At 36.6% G+C, this 17,850-nt stretch overlaps 2 protein-coding genes across 2 annotated transcripts in view; both read right to left on the reverse strand.

Moving 5' to 3' along the window:
* The window catches only part of app (Palmitoyltransferase app), a 73,922-nt gene extending 64,436 nt beyond the window's left edge, over positions 1 to 9,486 (reverse strand). Inside the window, exon 1 of the mRNA XM_090378551.1 lies at positions 9,338 to 9,486. Within this exon, the coding sequence (XP_090234677.1) occupies positions 9,338 to 9,486 (149 nt within the window). The remainder of the gene's footprint in view (positions 1 to 9,337) is intronic.
* Positions 9,487 to 11,900: 2,414 nt separating this feature from the next.
* LOC150083644 (uncharacterized) lies at positions 11,901 to 12,707 on the reverse strand. The gene has a single exon (XM_090378552.1). The coding sequence runs from the start codon at positions 12,705 to 12,707 to the stop codon at positions 11,901 to 11,903; it is 807 nt and encodes a 268-aa protein (XP_090234678.1).
* Between the last annotated feature and the right edge of the window lie 5,143 nt (positions 12,708 to 17,850).

Consider the following 17,850-nt stretch of genomic DNA (forward strand, 5'->3'; position numbering starts at 1 on the left):
AGGGAACAATCTTGTCTGTTGTAGCACTTAATACTAAGCCTTTGTTTTTGATAATTATTAAGACAGTTCTTGCTAGAATTCCAAAATCAGCAGGGACATCCTCTTTTTTTTTTTTTTTTTGGTCAAGTTCATTTAATTTTATTTTTTAAAATCAGCATCAAAGTTTTACACTTTGTTTTACAAGTCACAACGTGGAAAAATAGGATTACGAACAGCATATGTAAACTTAAATTAACTGTAGCCACTAAAAAACTTTAATAAAATGCAAGTAGTTTGTTGGTTTGTATACATGTTATCTTGTGTTAAGCCACATTAAATCTATTGCACATTATCAAAATCATTCTTGAATATATGTTTCATCATGATATTAGTCAAGTTTTGCATGCATCTACAAAGATAAATCATATATCATTTGGCAAGTCTTAACCAAGAATCAAGCTTACGATATTTACATGAATTTAACGAGTTAAGCTCTAAATATTAAATTACGTAATTGACACAAATGACTAGTAGTGTAATGGATAAATTCATGTGTTTTTATTATTCAGATATGTGATCAAATCCAGTTGTAGAAGGGGGTTTTTTTTTTTTTTTTTTTTTTTAAATTGTTACTTGATTCTTTTGACAGAAAAATCAAACAATGTAATGTAAACAAGATAAAAATAAAAAAAAGGCATGCCACCAGGAAGGGAATTTACTGATTAAATAAAGTAACCAAGGAAAGTTAAACGAGAACCTTATTTTTGACCTTTATTATTATTCATACCTTTATTTGGTAATAAAATGCCTTGAAAATTTGACATGTTCTTGTCACCTTACAAAAGGAGTGGTGGTGGTGGGGATAATTTCTAAAGTTATTTTCCCCATACCTTTTTTTTTTTTTTTAAAGTAGCATCAAGAGATGAATTATCTTTATAAAAAAGCCTATTTCTTTTGATTGTTATTTGGATAATGAGGAGCCCTCAGGCAGTAATTTGCTAAGTGTTAACAATCCACAATTTCATAAGTTTAGGAAAAGTTGCCATGAACTATTGCTTGCAGAAAAAAAAAAAAAAACCTAAACAGGTTTTTTTTTTCTATTAATATTAGCCATATTGCGTGTAAGGAAGCCACAGCTTTTGCTGTACTATTTAAAAAAAAAAGAGAGAGAGAGAAGAAAATACAAACTACTTAATGTCAGTAACTATCCAGTTGACCATTGAATTTCTTCAAATTGTCAGCATCACCTACCTACAAGAAAGCAACTTGTTCCAGTAATCAATGACTCACTGGTTAAAATAAAACTTCCTACAATCTAGTCCAAACCTCTTCCCCTGTATGAATTTACGGCCCCTATTTGTGGAATTCTTTATATAACAGTGAAAATTCTGCCTTCATTCATTTTACTAACCTGTCTCAGAGCCTTATAAACACCTCAATCAGGTCCTCTCTAGTATGCCTGGTTCCCAAGCTCTGTAGCCCATATAATCAAAGTCTTTCTTCATATAGTTTCACTTTCACTGATCTCACCATGCAAACTGCCCATCATTGCATCCTTTCAAGAAGCTCAATGTCTTTTTACAGATGAGATCTCCATAACTGGATATCCAAATGCAGTCTTACAACTGCTTTATACACTAGAATTATGATCTCCCTATTTCCACAGGATAGGGTTTGATAATTCATTGATTACATGGCTGCCTGTTTTACTGCTCAGAAAACTTCCTATCTGCCCATATCGTAATTCTTAGATCCCTTTCTTCCACTACTGTTTTTAATTCAACCAAAAATAGTGTACAAGTTATTTTGGGGTTGCTATTCCCCAAGAATAAAGCTTTTCATTTTACTTCATTAAAACATAGTTGCCACTTTCCTGACCATTCCTGAAGACCGTTCAAGCCATCCCGAAGAAGTGCCGATTGGTACTGATCATTAATGATTCCGCCAATCTTTATGTTGTCTGCAAATTTTGACACCACGCCCTTTATTAATATCGTTAATAAAAATCACAAACGACAGTAGTCCAAGAACCAATCTGAAGAATATCCATTAATCATAATCAATCTTTCCAGTAATCCCAACATATTCCCTCTTATACAGTAACCTCTCATGAGAGACTGAGTGAACTGCTTTGCTAAAATCCAAATAAACTATGTTGAAATTGTTCCCTACATCTAGTTCATGATGTAACTGCCAAAATAGCTTATCAGGTTAGTTTATCATGGTTTTCCCTTTAACAAATCCATGCTGTGTCTTTCAGAATGCCATTTCTATCTAAATGTCCCTGGATTGCACTCCTAATCATTTCCTCTAGATTTTCCCTATCACTGAAGTCAGACTAACAGGCCATTATCAACTTCACTCTTAAACTGCCTTTATGTATTGATGATACATAGGCAATTCTCCAATCCAAAGGAATCTCTCCCAGGGCCAAAGATGTCCTCATAATTCACCTTAATGGTTTAATACACTCTCCCTCTAAATTACTGAGCATATGCTATCAACTCCAGGTGCCTTACTTGCATTTGGCTCAAAAGTTTTTCTAATAAACAGTCATTATAATTTTGAAATTGCCAATTTCATATAACTCAGCCTCTCCTGGGCATAAAGGGTCTTTTATCAGTAAAGACCAACGAGAAGTAACTATTCAATTCGTCAGCAATATGAGCTGGGTTATAAAAAGACTTTCCCACACCCAGTACACAAGGGTCTGATCTGATTCTTTTCATTCTTTCTATTCAAATACACGAAAAACTCCTTGTTGCCATTCTTTGCTCTCTTAGCCAGTGCTTTCCCACACTCAGCTTTGGCCTCCCTAACCTTATCTGTGGTACTATTACAGATCAACCTGTAGCTGTTGTAGGCTCTTCAGTACTTTCATCACTAACTTTCCCATATTGTTTTTTTCTACTCTGTTAGACTGGCCACCTGCACATCCATCCATCCCAGCATCCTCCTTTTGTTATATTTTCTTAATAGTATATATGCATTCATGGCTTCGACGGTTATTGCTTTAAAATTTATTCCATGATTTATATGTATTCGGCCCCCTCCTCTGCAATCTGTTCAATTAACAGATGCCATGTAGTGCTTTAAACTGCCATAATCAATCCCCTTTTCTGAAATTAAAACCCATGCATTTACCTATATTGAATATTCTTATTCCTAATATTTTCTTAACATGCTAATACAAATAATAATCATCTAGTTTATTTAAAAATTTTGTTCCGTGACAAGTTTTCCTCCAATAAATTAGAGGCAGATTGAAGTCACCCGTAAGAAGACATTCACACTTGCTTGCCCATTTCATCTGTGTGTAGAGACTCTTGTCATGCTCTTCACAATCTTCTGGTCTGTAGGTTACTCCCACTCTCATTATACCTTTGCGTCCAACTAACTCACACCACATAGATTAAACACACTGGCAGAAGTAACTTCTGGCTCAGCAAAAGCACTTTTTGCACTACTTTTGATGAGAAGCATGACCACACCACCTCTTGTATCTTCCTTAAATACATATACATATATATATATATATATATATATAAAATCATAACGGAACTTGTCATTCCCAATTTCTGGGTGAAACCACAAATATACCATTTTTTTTCCTTCCCCCTGCAACTTTGTTTAAATTTCAACTTACTGCCACTACTTTCGATCTGCAAATTTCTGCTTTCCTTAAATTTAGTACTGTACTTTTTAAAATTTAGATTCTTACAAATAATACACAGATGAGCCAAAACATTATGACCACCAACCTAATATGATGTTGGTCCTCCACGTGTAGCCAAAACAGCTCGTACCCAGCGAGCATGGATGCTACAAGATTTCTAAATGTGTCTTGTGGTATCTGTACCAACATGTAACCAGCAGATCCTTTAACTCCTGTAAGGTCTGTGGTTGAGACGGTGCAGATCGGAATTGCTATTCCAACACAAACCACAGATGCTAGATGGGATTGATGTCTGGGGAATTTGGAGGACAGGGCAATACCTAGAAGTCTTCCTCGTGTTCCGTGAACCGGTCTCGAACAATCTGGGTGGTGTGGCATTATCCTGCTGAAAGACGGCAATGCCGGGGGGGGGGAGCGTTCCCATGAAAGGGTGTACCTGGTCAGCAATGATGTTTAGGTAGGTGGCAGACATCAGAGTATCTGGCACATGGATGACTGGATCCAGGGTATCCCCAGCAGAACATCACCCAAAGCATGACACCACCCCCGCCGGCTTGCTTTCATCCCACAGTGCATCCAGGTGCCATCATTTCCCCAGGTAAACGACACACATATACCCAGCCGTCCACATGGTGCAACAAGAAACATGATTCATCGGACCAGAGGATCTTCTTCCAATCACTCAAGGTCCAGTTTCGATGCGCACATGCCCATTGTAGGCGCTGTCGCCAACGAACTGTGGTTAGCACAGGCACTCTGAGTGGTCTGCGGGTATGCAGCCACATTCTCAACAGGCTTCGATGTACTGTGCGTTGTGACATTACTCCCGTCACCAGCATTCCAATTACTGGCAAAGTTGCGCCAGAGCCACCCTCTCTTGCCACGTACCATCCGGGAGAGCCTTCGCTCACCTCGAGCATCGATGAGCCGTGGCTGTCCAACACCTCGCCGGCGGTTCATGGGTTCCCCCTCCTTGGACCACTTTTGGTAGGTACTAACCACGGCTGACTGTGAGCACCCCCACCAGCCATGCCATTTCGGATATGCTCTGAACCAGTCGTCTGACCATTACAGTTTGGCCTTTGTCAAACTCGCTTAAGTCCGCTGCCCATGCCATCTGAAGAACAAGAATAACACTGATTAATGGAACTCAGTATCAGGTGTTTTTTTATACTGTGCCCCAACCCACACATGAGCCGTAGTTCACCTGCAGTTGCTTCGATTTGCATAACGACTCGCTGGTCATAATGTTTTGGCTCATCAGTGTAAGTTAGTTAATGTATGTAATGCATTACATTTCAGGCACATGAGCAAGTAGTACTAATTCATGATTCATAACAAAAAAAAAAAAAAAAAAAAACAATTACTTTTATTCAAGCTAACTAAGAACATTTTGTTCCCATGTATCCTCCACATTTGCATTCATATCAACAACCTGGCCCACTATTTCTCTGTATAATAATTGTTCATATCATCAATGAATAATTATACAGAGAAACAGAGTGGGCTAGTAAATCAGAGTGTCTTATAATAGGGGATTTTAACTTCCCAGATATAGACTGGAACTTGTGGGTTGGTGGCTTGCACACTAAGCAAGGCTTTTGTGGATTTATTTATCGCACAATTGTTTTCCACAGCAGCATGTTAGAGGCAACAAGAGGGAGTAACACTCGATCTGATTATCAGCAGTGATTATTCATGCATTAAGAATTTACAGATAAAGGAACCACTATTAGCAGTGTTCACAGTGTACTGATGTGGGATTTACTTAAAGATGTAACTACCATCAGGGGTAAAGGGAAAGGTTTTTGCTTTCGTAAAGGCGACTACAGTGATCTCAGATTTTTTAGGATCTATACAGCGGGACCAACTGATGATGCTAACAACAGCAAATTCTAAATGGCAAGCATTCGAGGAGGTAATCTTGGAAGCTACTAGGCTTTTTGTTCCAACTAAGAAATACTGCTCTAGGTTCAGACTTAAATGGATGTCAGACGAGATAATGAGACTCGTGGCAGCGAAGAAAAATGCATGGGCTCCACATAAATTGCCAGGTGACTGACAATTTATGTGCAGTATCTACCTATGGTAGATACAAGCTAGTCTGTAATCAAGTCACAATGGAGGTTAGGCAAATGAAGGCATATTATGAAAAAGCTTTGGCAAAGGATGCAAAGAAAAACAGCAAAGACTTCTTTACTTATATAAACTCTAAAAGGAAAGGGATGAATCAGATTGGTCCATTTGATCTCAATGCTTTGACTGTAGATGATCATTCTCAGAGAGCTGCCGAACTAAATGAGTATTTTGCATTCACACGAGTATTCACATGAGTTATTCAAGGAGAAGAGGGCCAGATGTTTATCAAACTAACAGTGAGTTAAATGATTTTGTAATAACTGAGAGCAAAGTGGAAGAGAAATTGTTGAAGTTAAACATAAGAAAGGCACCTGGGGTGGATGGGATCTATCCAGTCATATTAAAGGAGGCAGCAAAGAAAGTAAGCAAACCCTTAGCCATAATTATGAGAGCATCCTTGGACTCGGGGGAAGTCCCTATGGACTGGAGTTGTGCAAATGTATCTCAAATTCACAAAGGGGGATCAAGGGGTGACAAGTAATTACAGACCTGTTAGTTTGACTTCTGTTCCAGGGAAAATAATGGAGTCACTGGTTAAAGAAGCATTACAGGATCATTTAGACAAGACTGCAGCAATAATTCAGACACAGCATGAGTTTGTCAAGGGGAAGTCTTGTTTGACCAATTTGATTGGATACTATGATGTGGTCACAAAGAAACTGGATGCAAAAAATAATTTTGATATCATATACTTGGATTTCAGCAAAGCTTTTGATACTGTTTCACATGGAAGACTACTGTACAAATTAGAGCAGTGTGGCATTAAGGGCAAGTTGCTACAATGGATAAAAAGATGGTTGAGTGGGAGAAGACAGAGTGGTGGTCAATAGGTACTGCTCTACATGGACTAATATTATTAGTGGTGTCCCTTAGCATTCAGTGTTGGGCCCATTGTTGTTTTGTATATTTATCAATGATATTGATGAAGGAATATATCAAGCTTAATGTCAAAGTTTGCAGATACAAAGGTTGGCAGGGTTGTTAATAACAGTAATGACAGTATGCTACTGCAACAGGATCTGGGAAAGTTGGGTAGATGGGCTGAGAAGTGGCAACTGAAGTTTAAAACTGACAAATGCAAAGTACTGCATATAGGTAGAAGTAACCCCAGAGAAATGTAACAAAAATGTGGTGTTACACTCAGGGTAGTGGAGAATGAAAGAGACCTTGGGGTAATTGTGCAGTCACATATGAAGTTTTCTGAGCAGTGCAGACAGGCTGCCAGAGTAGGTCATGGGGTCGTGTCAATGGTATACAGGAATTTTGTGAGCATGGATAAGGAGGTGACTATTCCCTTGTATAAGGCAATGGTCAAGACCACACCTTGAGTATTGCGTACAGGTCTGGAAGCCTCATTTTAGAAAGGATGTAGAGTTGCTAGAACGAGTACAGAGAAGGGCAACAAGACTGGTGAAGGGAACAAAGGGGGTACTCTTATGAAGAAAGTCTTAAGTTCTGCAAATTGCAGCTTTTGGAGACTATTCCACCTGCGAGGTGATTTGATTGAGGTGTATAAGATCTTGAATGGATTTACCAGGCTTAATGCTGAGGGGATTCTTCTTCTTCTTGCTCAGATTACAAATCTGAGAGGGCATAGATTTACACTGAAATAAGACAGTTGTAGAATAGATATGTGGAAGTTTGCCTTTAGTTGATTAGTGGGTAGTTGATTGCTGGAACAAACTTCCATCTGTTGTTGTGGAAGTTGATAGCTTAAATAAATTCAAGGCAGAACTAGACAAACATTTGGAAGGAATGGAGCAGTGAAATGGGAAGATTTTTTTTTTTTTTTTTTTTTTGTCTGATGCTGTAGAAGCTTGCTTTTTTTGCATCATGTACCTCTACTAATGCTAATGCTAAACCAGCACATGGCAACAAACATGATATCAAGTGCTTCAGCTATAACATACAATATATGGATAGCCTATGTGATAATATATATGGAAAAAAAATTAATAATTGCTGGATTTCAATACAATTTCGAAAGGCTCAATGAATTGTTCTAAAAGAGCAAAATATGAGATATGAAAATCCATCTACTAGAAGTTCAGTTATTACTTGGATACAGATGGACAGAGAAAAAAAAAATAATAATTGACAACTTTCTATTGATCTGATTTTAATTAAATTTGGGATGGCTCAATCTTTCTAAAAATTACGCAAATAACATCATCTTGGAGCAGAGCTATTACATGCAGACAGACAGACATGGCGAAGACAAGTGGAACTATGCATATATGCTAATGTGCCTAAAAATCTAATTCCAATAAGTGGCAAAAACATGGTGCATTTTGATGACCTGGATCAGTTCTCTGAATTTTGATTCTATAAAGATTGATTCTAATAGCTAGTGATCACATTAAGTAGCACCTACTGTATGTTAATTAAATTAGTTTCAGATATTCAAAAGTCACTTGAGAAATAAATGTTATATCAACATCATATTTTCGGTGTAGTTTCTGTTAAGTTTCTGGAAAGATTTCAGATTCAAACCAGATTCCAGAGCCCTCCATTCCCTAGGATCAACTTTTGTCTGTTTCACCTGAAATCCTCCTGGGGCATACTTTCTACCAAGTAGGTGTTGGCCAGAATTTGCCTCATTCCTCCTGAAAAGGTGGAATGGAGTGAAACAGGTGCAGAGAATGGAAATGAGATTAGTTAGGGACATAAAAGGGTGCCCTTACCAAGAAAGAATTAAATTCTGCAAACTGAGGTGTCTGTAAATTAGGCACCTGTAAGGAGACCTGGTTGAAGTGCTTAAAATCTTAAATGGATTAAGTAAATTAAATGTTGATGGCATGTTGCCATTCACAAACCAGTTTCATACGTCCCTTTCTGTATGACAGAGCATTATCAATGCTGATACTGACAGGACCTATTTCAAGAATTCTCAGGTAGGCCATAGTCCAAAATGTCCAAGTAAGCACAAAATTCATGATCTACTTGGATGTTCTGGACCATCAGACTACCTCCAACCAAACCTCACACAACGATATACACTCTTATAGGAAGTGATTTCTGGGCAACCTCCACACGCAAACTTATCCATCAGAATGAAAAGTAAAAACATATGTGTCACTCCACAGCCCTTTCTGCCACTATTCTATAGTCCATGAACATTGCGGAGATGAGGGAAACCTCTGGTGCTTAATAATATTGATGACTATGATATTAGGCTTATGCACAACTGCCCAACCATTAAACCAAAGTCTATGCAGCTCCCTTTGGATGGCTGATAAGAGATGTTCATCTGGCCACTTGAACCTGCTCTCTAACATACCACCACCAGATGAAAAATGTGAGGAACAAACTACCTGCTTTATGATTTGTCAAACATGTTCCATGAGTTTGCAAAGCCATCCAGATCTTTTTTACCTCTGAGGTATCAACTGCAGCCTTGATCAAAGAAACTTTTGAGGTCAGGAATTAGATATATAATTGATTGGCAGTTTCTTGATATTGCCAATCAATTCAAAAGATTCATTATAGAATAAAATTTTACAAATTAATTATAATTAAAAATCAAAATCATTTTATACTCACTCAAATATGAAGAAGAGAGTACATGTAATAACTATCAAGCCTAAAGTGAAGTAAAACACTCCTGTTTGGCGAGCCATCATGATTCTTCCATCACAGCAAAATTTGTTCCTTCCGGGGAACATTTCCCACTTCTTCACAACTCTTGGCATTTCTGCAAGAAATATTAGTTGCTGCCTCTTACAAACGTTATTTCCTTGGCTTCAAAACCCACATACTTTCTTTTCAAAAGTATTTTTACCTAGAAGAAATTAATAGTTTGTTTCTTTTCAATTCAATCATCTTTTGCTATATACCACACAAACTTTGAATTTTCTTGTTAATAGATGAATACCTGTAAGGAAAAGAAAAGGTCATCAGTTTACTGTTTAAGAAATGAGAATAAAATTGTACCCTCAAATCATGTGCAGTATGATTACTGATTACACATATATACAACATATCATAAAGCTGTTTTTACATCATCGTAATATTTTCTTTCAGTTTTTATTTTCATTGGTCTATTACAAATTACATAATATGACATTATGTTAGTGGATTTGCATCTATGTAAACTATGTATATCATTGAATAGCACTGAATGATATCATTAATGATATTATTCAGTGCATGTTAAGCACAGATCTGTAACTACACTCTGTTTCAACCTAAATTGACACAACCGAGAAAGGAACTCTCTCTCTCTCTCTCTCTCTCTCTCTCTCTCTCTCTCTCTCTCTCTCTCTCTCTCTCATAAAAAAAATATAAATTTTAAAATATGTATCAGTATATATTTTTAAAAATAAATATTAGTTATCACATAAAATTTTTCTATCAGTATAAACTTAAAAAAAAAAGGTAACTTGTAATTTAGCTGCCTTTTTAAAATTTGTTAATTTTATTATCAACAGAATCTCTCCTTGGGTAAATCTTTGTGAAATTTCAAATATACATTCATAATCTTCTGCCTAACAAATTTCTCAGGAACAGATTTTTCAGATTGTGATGTTGCCAATAACCAGACACATCATACATGTTTAAAAACACTGCATTCAGTTCCAAGGTCAGAGAAAAAAAGATATATTTCAAGTGTGATGCCACTTTTACATATTAAAATAAAGACAAAGAAAAATGTCTAATGTTTCTTCTACAAGTTCTTCAATAAAATATTGTGTAGATCCAAATTTACAGAATGTTAAATGCTATTAATACCACTGGTACTTTCTGAATATCTTTCCAACAACAAATAGTCAAGGCAACTTTTTAAAAAGGATGTTAAAATTTTTTTACAATTATATAAGCAATGGGGGGGGGGGAGAAGAGGTATAATTAGCCCAAAGGTCAGTATTTAATTTTCAGAGCTTAATAAAAATTAAGCCATTGAATTTTTCTGATCCTACTTTTTATATTTGAAATGAATTCAGGTTAACTATTTTGAATAAGCAATATAACTCTCAAAATAATACAGCAGTTAGAAACAGTTGCCCTTTTTGCTTTTTTCTTTCAAATTTATTACAAATACACACCAAATAAATAATATCCACCATCAGAATTACAATACAAATACTACAAAAAAAAAAAAAAAAAAGAATCAAATTCAATTTCTAATTAAGAATAAATAATTGTATGTATTATGTTTTTATAATTAATTGCAGTCAATGCAGAAGGTACAATGAATAAAATTGTACAGCAGTAGCGATAGAAAAACTGTAGCCAACAATCTTCCATCAGATAGTTAATAATTTTTACAAATTAATTGTAAACAAAATATATTTTTAATGAAGTCAGAAGACAAAATAATAAAAAAAAAATGACAATTCGTACTGTGCAATGATTGAGACTTTCCTATATCTGTAAATAAAACCGGTATACATAACCTTCCCCAATTTCCTGCTTATTAAAACAGAATAAAAGCACTTCCATACAGCTCTTTTCAACATAAAAGATAGCTAACAAAGAAAACAGGTGGTTCAAATTGCTTTTTTTTACTGGTTTCATAATTTATAAATTAACATTCTTATTCACAAAAATTACACACCTACACCAACCCGTTGCTGAAATAATTTACTTTAGTACTGTAAAATATACATAGAACTAATAAAATAACAAAACTTTTCTTTAAATTAATGCTAAATTAAAATAAAATCTATTTACAATAAATATAAAAATATATATAAAAGATATAAGGATCTATGAGAAAATAAAACTGATAAAATAATGAAACTAAAACTACTAAAATACCGATAAAACAATGAGACTAAAACGCTAAAATCCCAAAGCTTTCAGAGGCATCCGCCTCCTTTCTCAACAGTAAGATTTTTATGGTACAACACATCCTTAAATAACAGCAGGCTCACGGCTCTCAGCACATGGTTACACAGGAGCATGGGCAGTATCCTCTTCATGTGCACTGGAACTGGAAATGGTTCGGGTGCTTGCCAAGCGGAACCGATCACCCCGTCCGAGAATCACCGCCTCAAAGAGGGGATGAATACTAATACCCCTGTCTCTGTTAATGGTATTGTTCTCAGAAGAACAAATCCGCAAGCTCTCAAGCCACTTGCAGTCCCAAAACCTATGTGCATGGTCAACGATGACAGCTTCGTCTGAGGAGATCTGATGATGCTTCTCCCAAAAATGTTCTGCTAGCTACAGTGAACTTCCCATAATCCGCAGATTTTATAGCATTCTTGTGTTCCCCCAGACGATCTTTGAACCCCCGCCTCGTTTCACCAACATGTTGCACACAGCATGTCTGACAGTCACATAATACACGTGCTATACGTTCCATTAGGCCCGGATAGTAAGGAATGTATGCGGTGGCAACCAGTGTGAACGGCTCTCTTTGCTCAAACTCCACTCCTCTAATAAATTTGTACAAGATCCTCTGGGGGTAACCACATTTCCTGAGGTCCGCTGTAACTCGTATAATTTCTTCATTTCTATCCTCGGTGGTGCTGCTGCAATGGGACCCAACCCTATCCAACAATGCCTTAACGACACTGTTCTTATGCTGGTTAGTTTGGGCCGTGTTATAGTGTGTATATTGGCCTCGGCACATGGGCTTCCTGTATACTCTAGTTTTTAGCCTGAGGCCTTCCCTATAAACCAACACATCAAGAAAAGGGAGGGTACCCCCTACTTCCACCTCCAAGGTAAATTGAATAAACGGGGAGAAGCTATTTAGAAAACTAAGTACCTCATCTTCTCTCCCCCTCCGAATAATTGTGAACGTATCATCAACATATCTTTTCCACGTGCACATGGGAGAATTTAATCTATCAAAAATCCTGGTTTCCAGCACCTCCACAGCTAAATTTGCTATGATGGCACTAATGGGAGACCCCATTGCTGCGCCATGAACCTGCTTGCACATTGTATCCTGGAACACCATAGCATAGTGGTGCTTGAAAGACAAAGCTCTACCCCTTACACATATCCTCTACACTTAAAGGAGTCCTATTACTTAGGATGATCCTTTTCCACGAATGCTATAAAATCTGCAGACTATGGGAAGTCTGCTGTAGCGGAACATTTTTGGGAGAAGCATCATTAGATCTCCCCGGACGAAGCTGTCATCGTTGACCATGCACATAGGTTTTGGGACCACAAGTGGCTTGAGAGATTGCGGATTTGTTCTTCCAAGAACCATACCATTAACAGAGACAGTGGAATTAGTATTCATCCCCTCTTTGAGGCGGTGATTCTCAGATGGGATGAACGGTTCCGCCTGGCAAGCTCCTGAGCCATTTCCGGTTCCAGTGCACATGAAGAGAATACTGCCCATACTCCTGTGGAACTATGTGCTGAGAGCCATGATCCTGCTGTTATTTAAGGATGTGTTGTACCATAAAAATCTTACTGTTGAGAAAGGAGGCGGATGCCTCTGAAAGCTTCAGGATTTTAGTTTCATTATTTTATCGCTTTTATTTTCTCATAAATTCTTATATATATATTTTTATATTTATTGTAAATATATTTTATTTTAATTCTGCATTAATTTAAAGAACATTTTTGTTATTTTATTAGTTCTATGTATATTTTACAGTATTAAAGTAAATTAAAAGTAAATTATTTCAGCAACGGTTGGTGTACGTGTGTAATTTTTGTGAATATGAATTTTCCCAACCTCAGAGGCCTTTTTGAAGATTGTAAATTAACATTCTTAACAAAATCAGCCCTGTGAATTAAACAAAAGTTTATACCCCAAGATATATTACTGCATAATATATCCTGGGGTATAAAGATCCAGATGCCTGATATGTTGCTGCATAATGAAATTTACACATAACACAAACTATTATGCCACAGAAAATTAAATAGTGCAATTTCTGTACCACCACCAGAATAGAGTGACCCATGCACCGGGCATCCACTATCATCCCTCTTTCAAAGTAGGTTAACCCACATTTATCCATACTGATATCGAATTACAGTCTACGTGAATGCAGTGTACCTATATACCTGCCAAGGTGTGGGTTCATCCACTAGCAAGAGGGGGAGACAGCATCATGTTGCCCAGGAACCAGGTATCCCATGAATTCTGTCCTTTCAGTATACATGCTGACTGAAGGCAAATTTCACACCTCTATCCTATAACCATCCCTCCTCAATTTGAATTTATGACATCTTGTGTGTGTGCAGTCTGAGCAAGAGAAAGAACGCCAACAGCACTGAGCTTGCACAGTCCATTCAAAGCCTTAAACACCTCAATCAGATAACCTCTCAAGGGCCTAGTTTTCAAACACTGCAGTTTGCAAAACTGAAGCCTTTCTTGATAAGAGCACCTTTTCATTCCCTTCATCAAGAGCACCTTTTTATTTCCTTTCATTCCCTTTATCATTGACAAAACCCCATGAGCTGTCCTGACAGCCTGCCTGCACCATACAGAGAACTTCATATCTCACTGCACAATCACCTCCCAGGTTTTTTCATTCTCAACTACCCTGAGTATGGTATCACACAATTGGTATATTAATCTGAGGTTATTGCTACCCATATGAAGTACCTTGCATTTATCAATATTAAAAACTTTAAATGGCACTTCTCAGCCCATCTGCCTAATTTTTCTAGATCTTGTTGCAGTAAACACTCCCAACTTTCATATCATCTTTAAACTTAGACATTAAGCATGATATACCTTCATTAATAAATAAAGGAAACAACAATGAGCTCAGCCATTGCATTACTTTTTTAACCAGTGACTCCATTATTTTTCCTGGAATAGAAATCAAACTAACAGGTTTTCAATTACTGATGTCACCCTTTGATTCCCCTTTGTGAATTGGAGATAAAATTGCACACCTTCAGTCCATAGAGACTTCTGAATCCAAGAATGCTTTCATAATAATAGCTAAAAGGTTTGCTTACCTCTTTTGCTGCCTCCTTTAACATTACCTTTAACATTCTGTTTATTGAAGTAAATGCTAAGGGGGAAGTGCACTATGTCAGTGAATCATATGTAGTGTTGTTTTCCAAATACTGATGAAATGAGTAGCAAAAAACATACAATAGAACAAATGCAAATGGGCCTGTTTTACTGGATTCCATGACTTAAAGAAGAAAATAATACAGTATACATCCAGTAATTAGAATTTTAATGACAAGGAATGAAGCATTCAGGGCAAATGGACCCCATGTTCGGCAAACATACAGATAATCTGTATATGTTTATGGAGAAAGGGGTCAATTTTCCCTGAAAGCTTCATTCTTTGTCATTAAAATTCTGATTACTGGATGTATACTGTATTATTTTCTTCTTTAATACAGTAGAATGTCAATTATCCAACCCCCCCCCCCCCAAATTACAGTATCTACTTTTGGTGCACTGGGTGTTTGGTTGTTATGCTGAAATATTACTCCAGCCGCTTAATGCATTCGTTTCCTATTATTTATTTGAAGATATATGCAGTGTAGCACAGAAATTCTTAATTTGTCATTTACAGGAATTAAAAATCAAATGATGGTTTTAGCTACTGTAATGACCCAGGACAGTCTCCTACGACCTTGATGCATCATTGTCTTTTGTACTGTTGTCCATTTTGAGCATAGGAATATGGTTAACTTTCACTCGGTCTGCTGCAAGCAACTGCAGCAGCAGTGGCTTGCAGGAGTTTTGTTTCTAATCACTCAATGTTTGAGTTTTTGTTCATTGCTATTTCAAAGCAAAATACTGTGTCATTTTGCTTTTTAATTTTAATACTGCTGCCCCTTTGTGTTCATAATGGAATCTACAGGCAAAAGAAGCCGCAATGTGCTGCCAACAGAAAACAAGATGACAAGACTGGAAAAGGGAGAAACTGGTGTATCTCTTGCTAAGATTTTTAACGTTGATAAAGCAAACAAAGAGCAGAAAAAATGAAGTTTTGAAGTTTGTTTTAAAGTTAAACAATGAAGATGGCTCTTAAAAAAAAGAAAAGAAAAGAAAACTATGAAAAAAAGCTAGTGATGAGAAATTAGAAGACTATTTATGGTTTCTACAAAAGAGAAGTCAAGGCGAACCTATTTCTAGACATCAGCTTTTTGAAAAAGCATTACAACTGAATCAATGGTTTAAAAGCCCATTTGAATTTAAAGCCAGTACAGGATGGCTGAAAATTTTCAAATCTCACCACGACATAAGGGAGCTTGAAATTTAAGGAGAAGCTTTATCAGCTGATGTCCTGGGAGCAGAAGCTTTTAAAGAGTCTTTTCTGAAAATTGCAGAGGAAGAAGGTTTTTCCAAGGATGATGTTTACAATGCAGATGAAACTGGTCTTAATTGGAAGCCACTCCCTCTTAAATCATTGAGACCCGGAATGGCTGCTCCTAGTTTCAAAGTTAACAAACAGAGTGTTACAGTAATGGTGTGTGCAAATGCAAGTGGCAGCATGTTTTAACATTGTTGGTGATTGGGAAATCCAAGATGCTTTAAAAGGTGTAACGTGCGTACCAGTATGATATAAAGCACAGAAAAATGCTTGGATGAATTACATTTTTTTTGGATTGGTTTAGCCAAGATTTTATTTCAAGAGGCATAGAGAAAATGAGAATAAAGCTGATGATGCAGAGGCATGGTTAAACGATGATGCTGATGATCCTGGTTATTATTTCTTAACCAAAGAAGAAACTGTTGCATTAGTTCAGGATGAAGAATATGTTGACTTTAATCAAGGTGATTCTGATGAAGAAGAGGAAGCGGGGAGTGGACCCAATCACACAGAGGCCTTCACTGCACTTGAAACTGCAATGGCATGGTGTGAGCAACAGTTTGAATACAGTTCTAGGGAGATACTGCTATTAAAGAGGATGAGAGAACTCGCTTTATAAAAAAGACAATCTCGCATGATTCAAAGAAGAATTCAAGATTACATATTTTAAAAAATAAACCAACGACGGCCCAACATGTCAAAAAATACACTTTCAAAAACTGTTGCATTATTTTTTGATGATCCTGTATAATTTTAATGCAGTTTTTAACTGTTTTTTATTACACAACCATATCAAGAAAGATTATACCCCTCTACAACAATGGCTTGCAGAGTGTTGCATTTACTTTTCTGAAAAATTAATTAATAATATCATGTTTTGCACAACGGTTTCTAATGCCCCAAATTAAACAGAGTTTGCATGAATTGTACTGTAATAGCTGTTTTGTATAAATTATTAAATTTCTTAACTAAATAAGCTACAATGCGTAATATAAAGCAAAATAAACTTAAGAGTGAATGTTATAAGGTATAAATCTTCTTACAGTCACATAATTCCCTAAGGAACTGTTGTGACCACCAACAAATTCCTCCAACTGCATCAAGCACGTGCTCTACGAGCGGCATTGCAAAGTGTCATGCCCAGAAGTTCACTTATCCCATCCTTCCACCTAGTTGCAGGTCTTCCTCTGCACCTCTTCCTCTCCATTATATTCTTCAACAGAAAGTTCTCCCTTCTTGCTATATGACCAAAAAACTTGAGTTTTCTTTTGTTGATGCTATGAAGAAGAATTTTAGGCCTGCCAATTTTATTCAATACCCACTCATTTGTTCTTCGATCCAAGTAAGAAATAAACAGTATTCTCCTGTAACACCACATTTTAAATGCTTTGATTTTCTTCCTGTCAACTCTTTTCAGATTCCATCCTTCACATCCATAAGTGGCAACTGGAAAAATTAACGAATCAATGATTCTCAGTTTCGTCTTTAGGAGCAGATCTTGATCTCTCCATAATTTTGTCAGATCAGTGACCAACACTTTAGCAATTGCCTGTCATCTCTTTACATCGTTTGAGCAGTCACTATTTTTATTTTATTTATTCTTGACCCTAAGTAGTCAAATTCATCAACTTCTTCGATATCTTGCCCATTAACCTTCACTATACTGGAACCGAGATAATCACCATAATTTTACACACGTTCAGAAACAATCCTTTTTTCTTACTTGCTTTGCAAATTAGCACAGTATCATCTGCATAACGAAGGTTGTTTATCTTCAGTCCTCCCCCAATTTTGATGCCAGTCTCTAAATCTTCCAAAGCTTCATGCATGATATCTTCAGCATAAAGA

The sequence above is a fragment of the Mastigoproctus giganteus genome, chromosome 7, assembly GCF_048544385.1.
Source record: "Mastigoproctus giganteus isolate SK-2022 chromosome 7, ASM4854438v1, whole genome shotgun sequence".
Classification (NCBI taxonomy): domain Eukaryota; kingdom Metazoa; phylum Arthropoda; class Arachnida; order Uropygi; family Thelyphonidae; genus Mastigoproctus; species Mastigoproctus giganteus.

Bases quoted from the DNA above. Each gene is read 5' to 3' on its own strand.
- LOC150083644 (XM_090378552.1), bottom strand. From the start codon at position 12,707: ATGGTGTTCCAGGATACAATGTGCAAGCAGGTTCATGGCGCAGCAATG.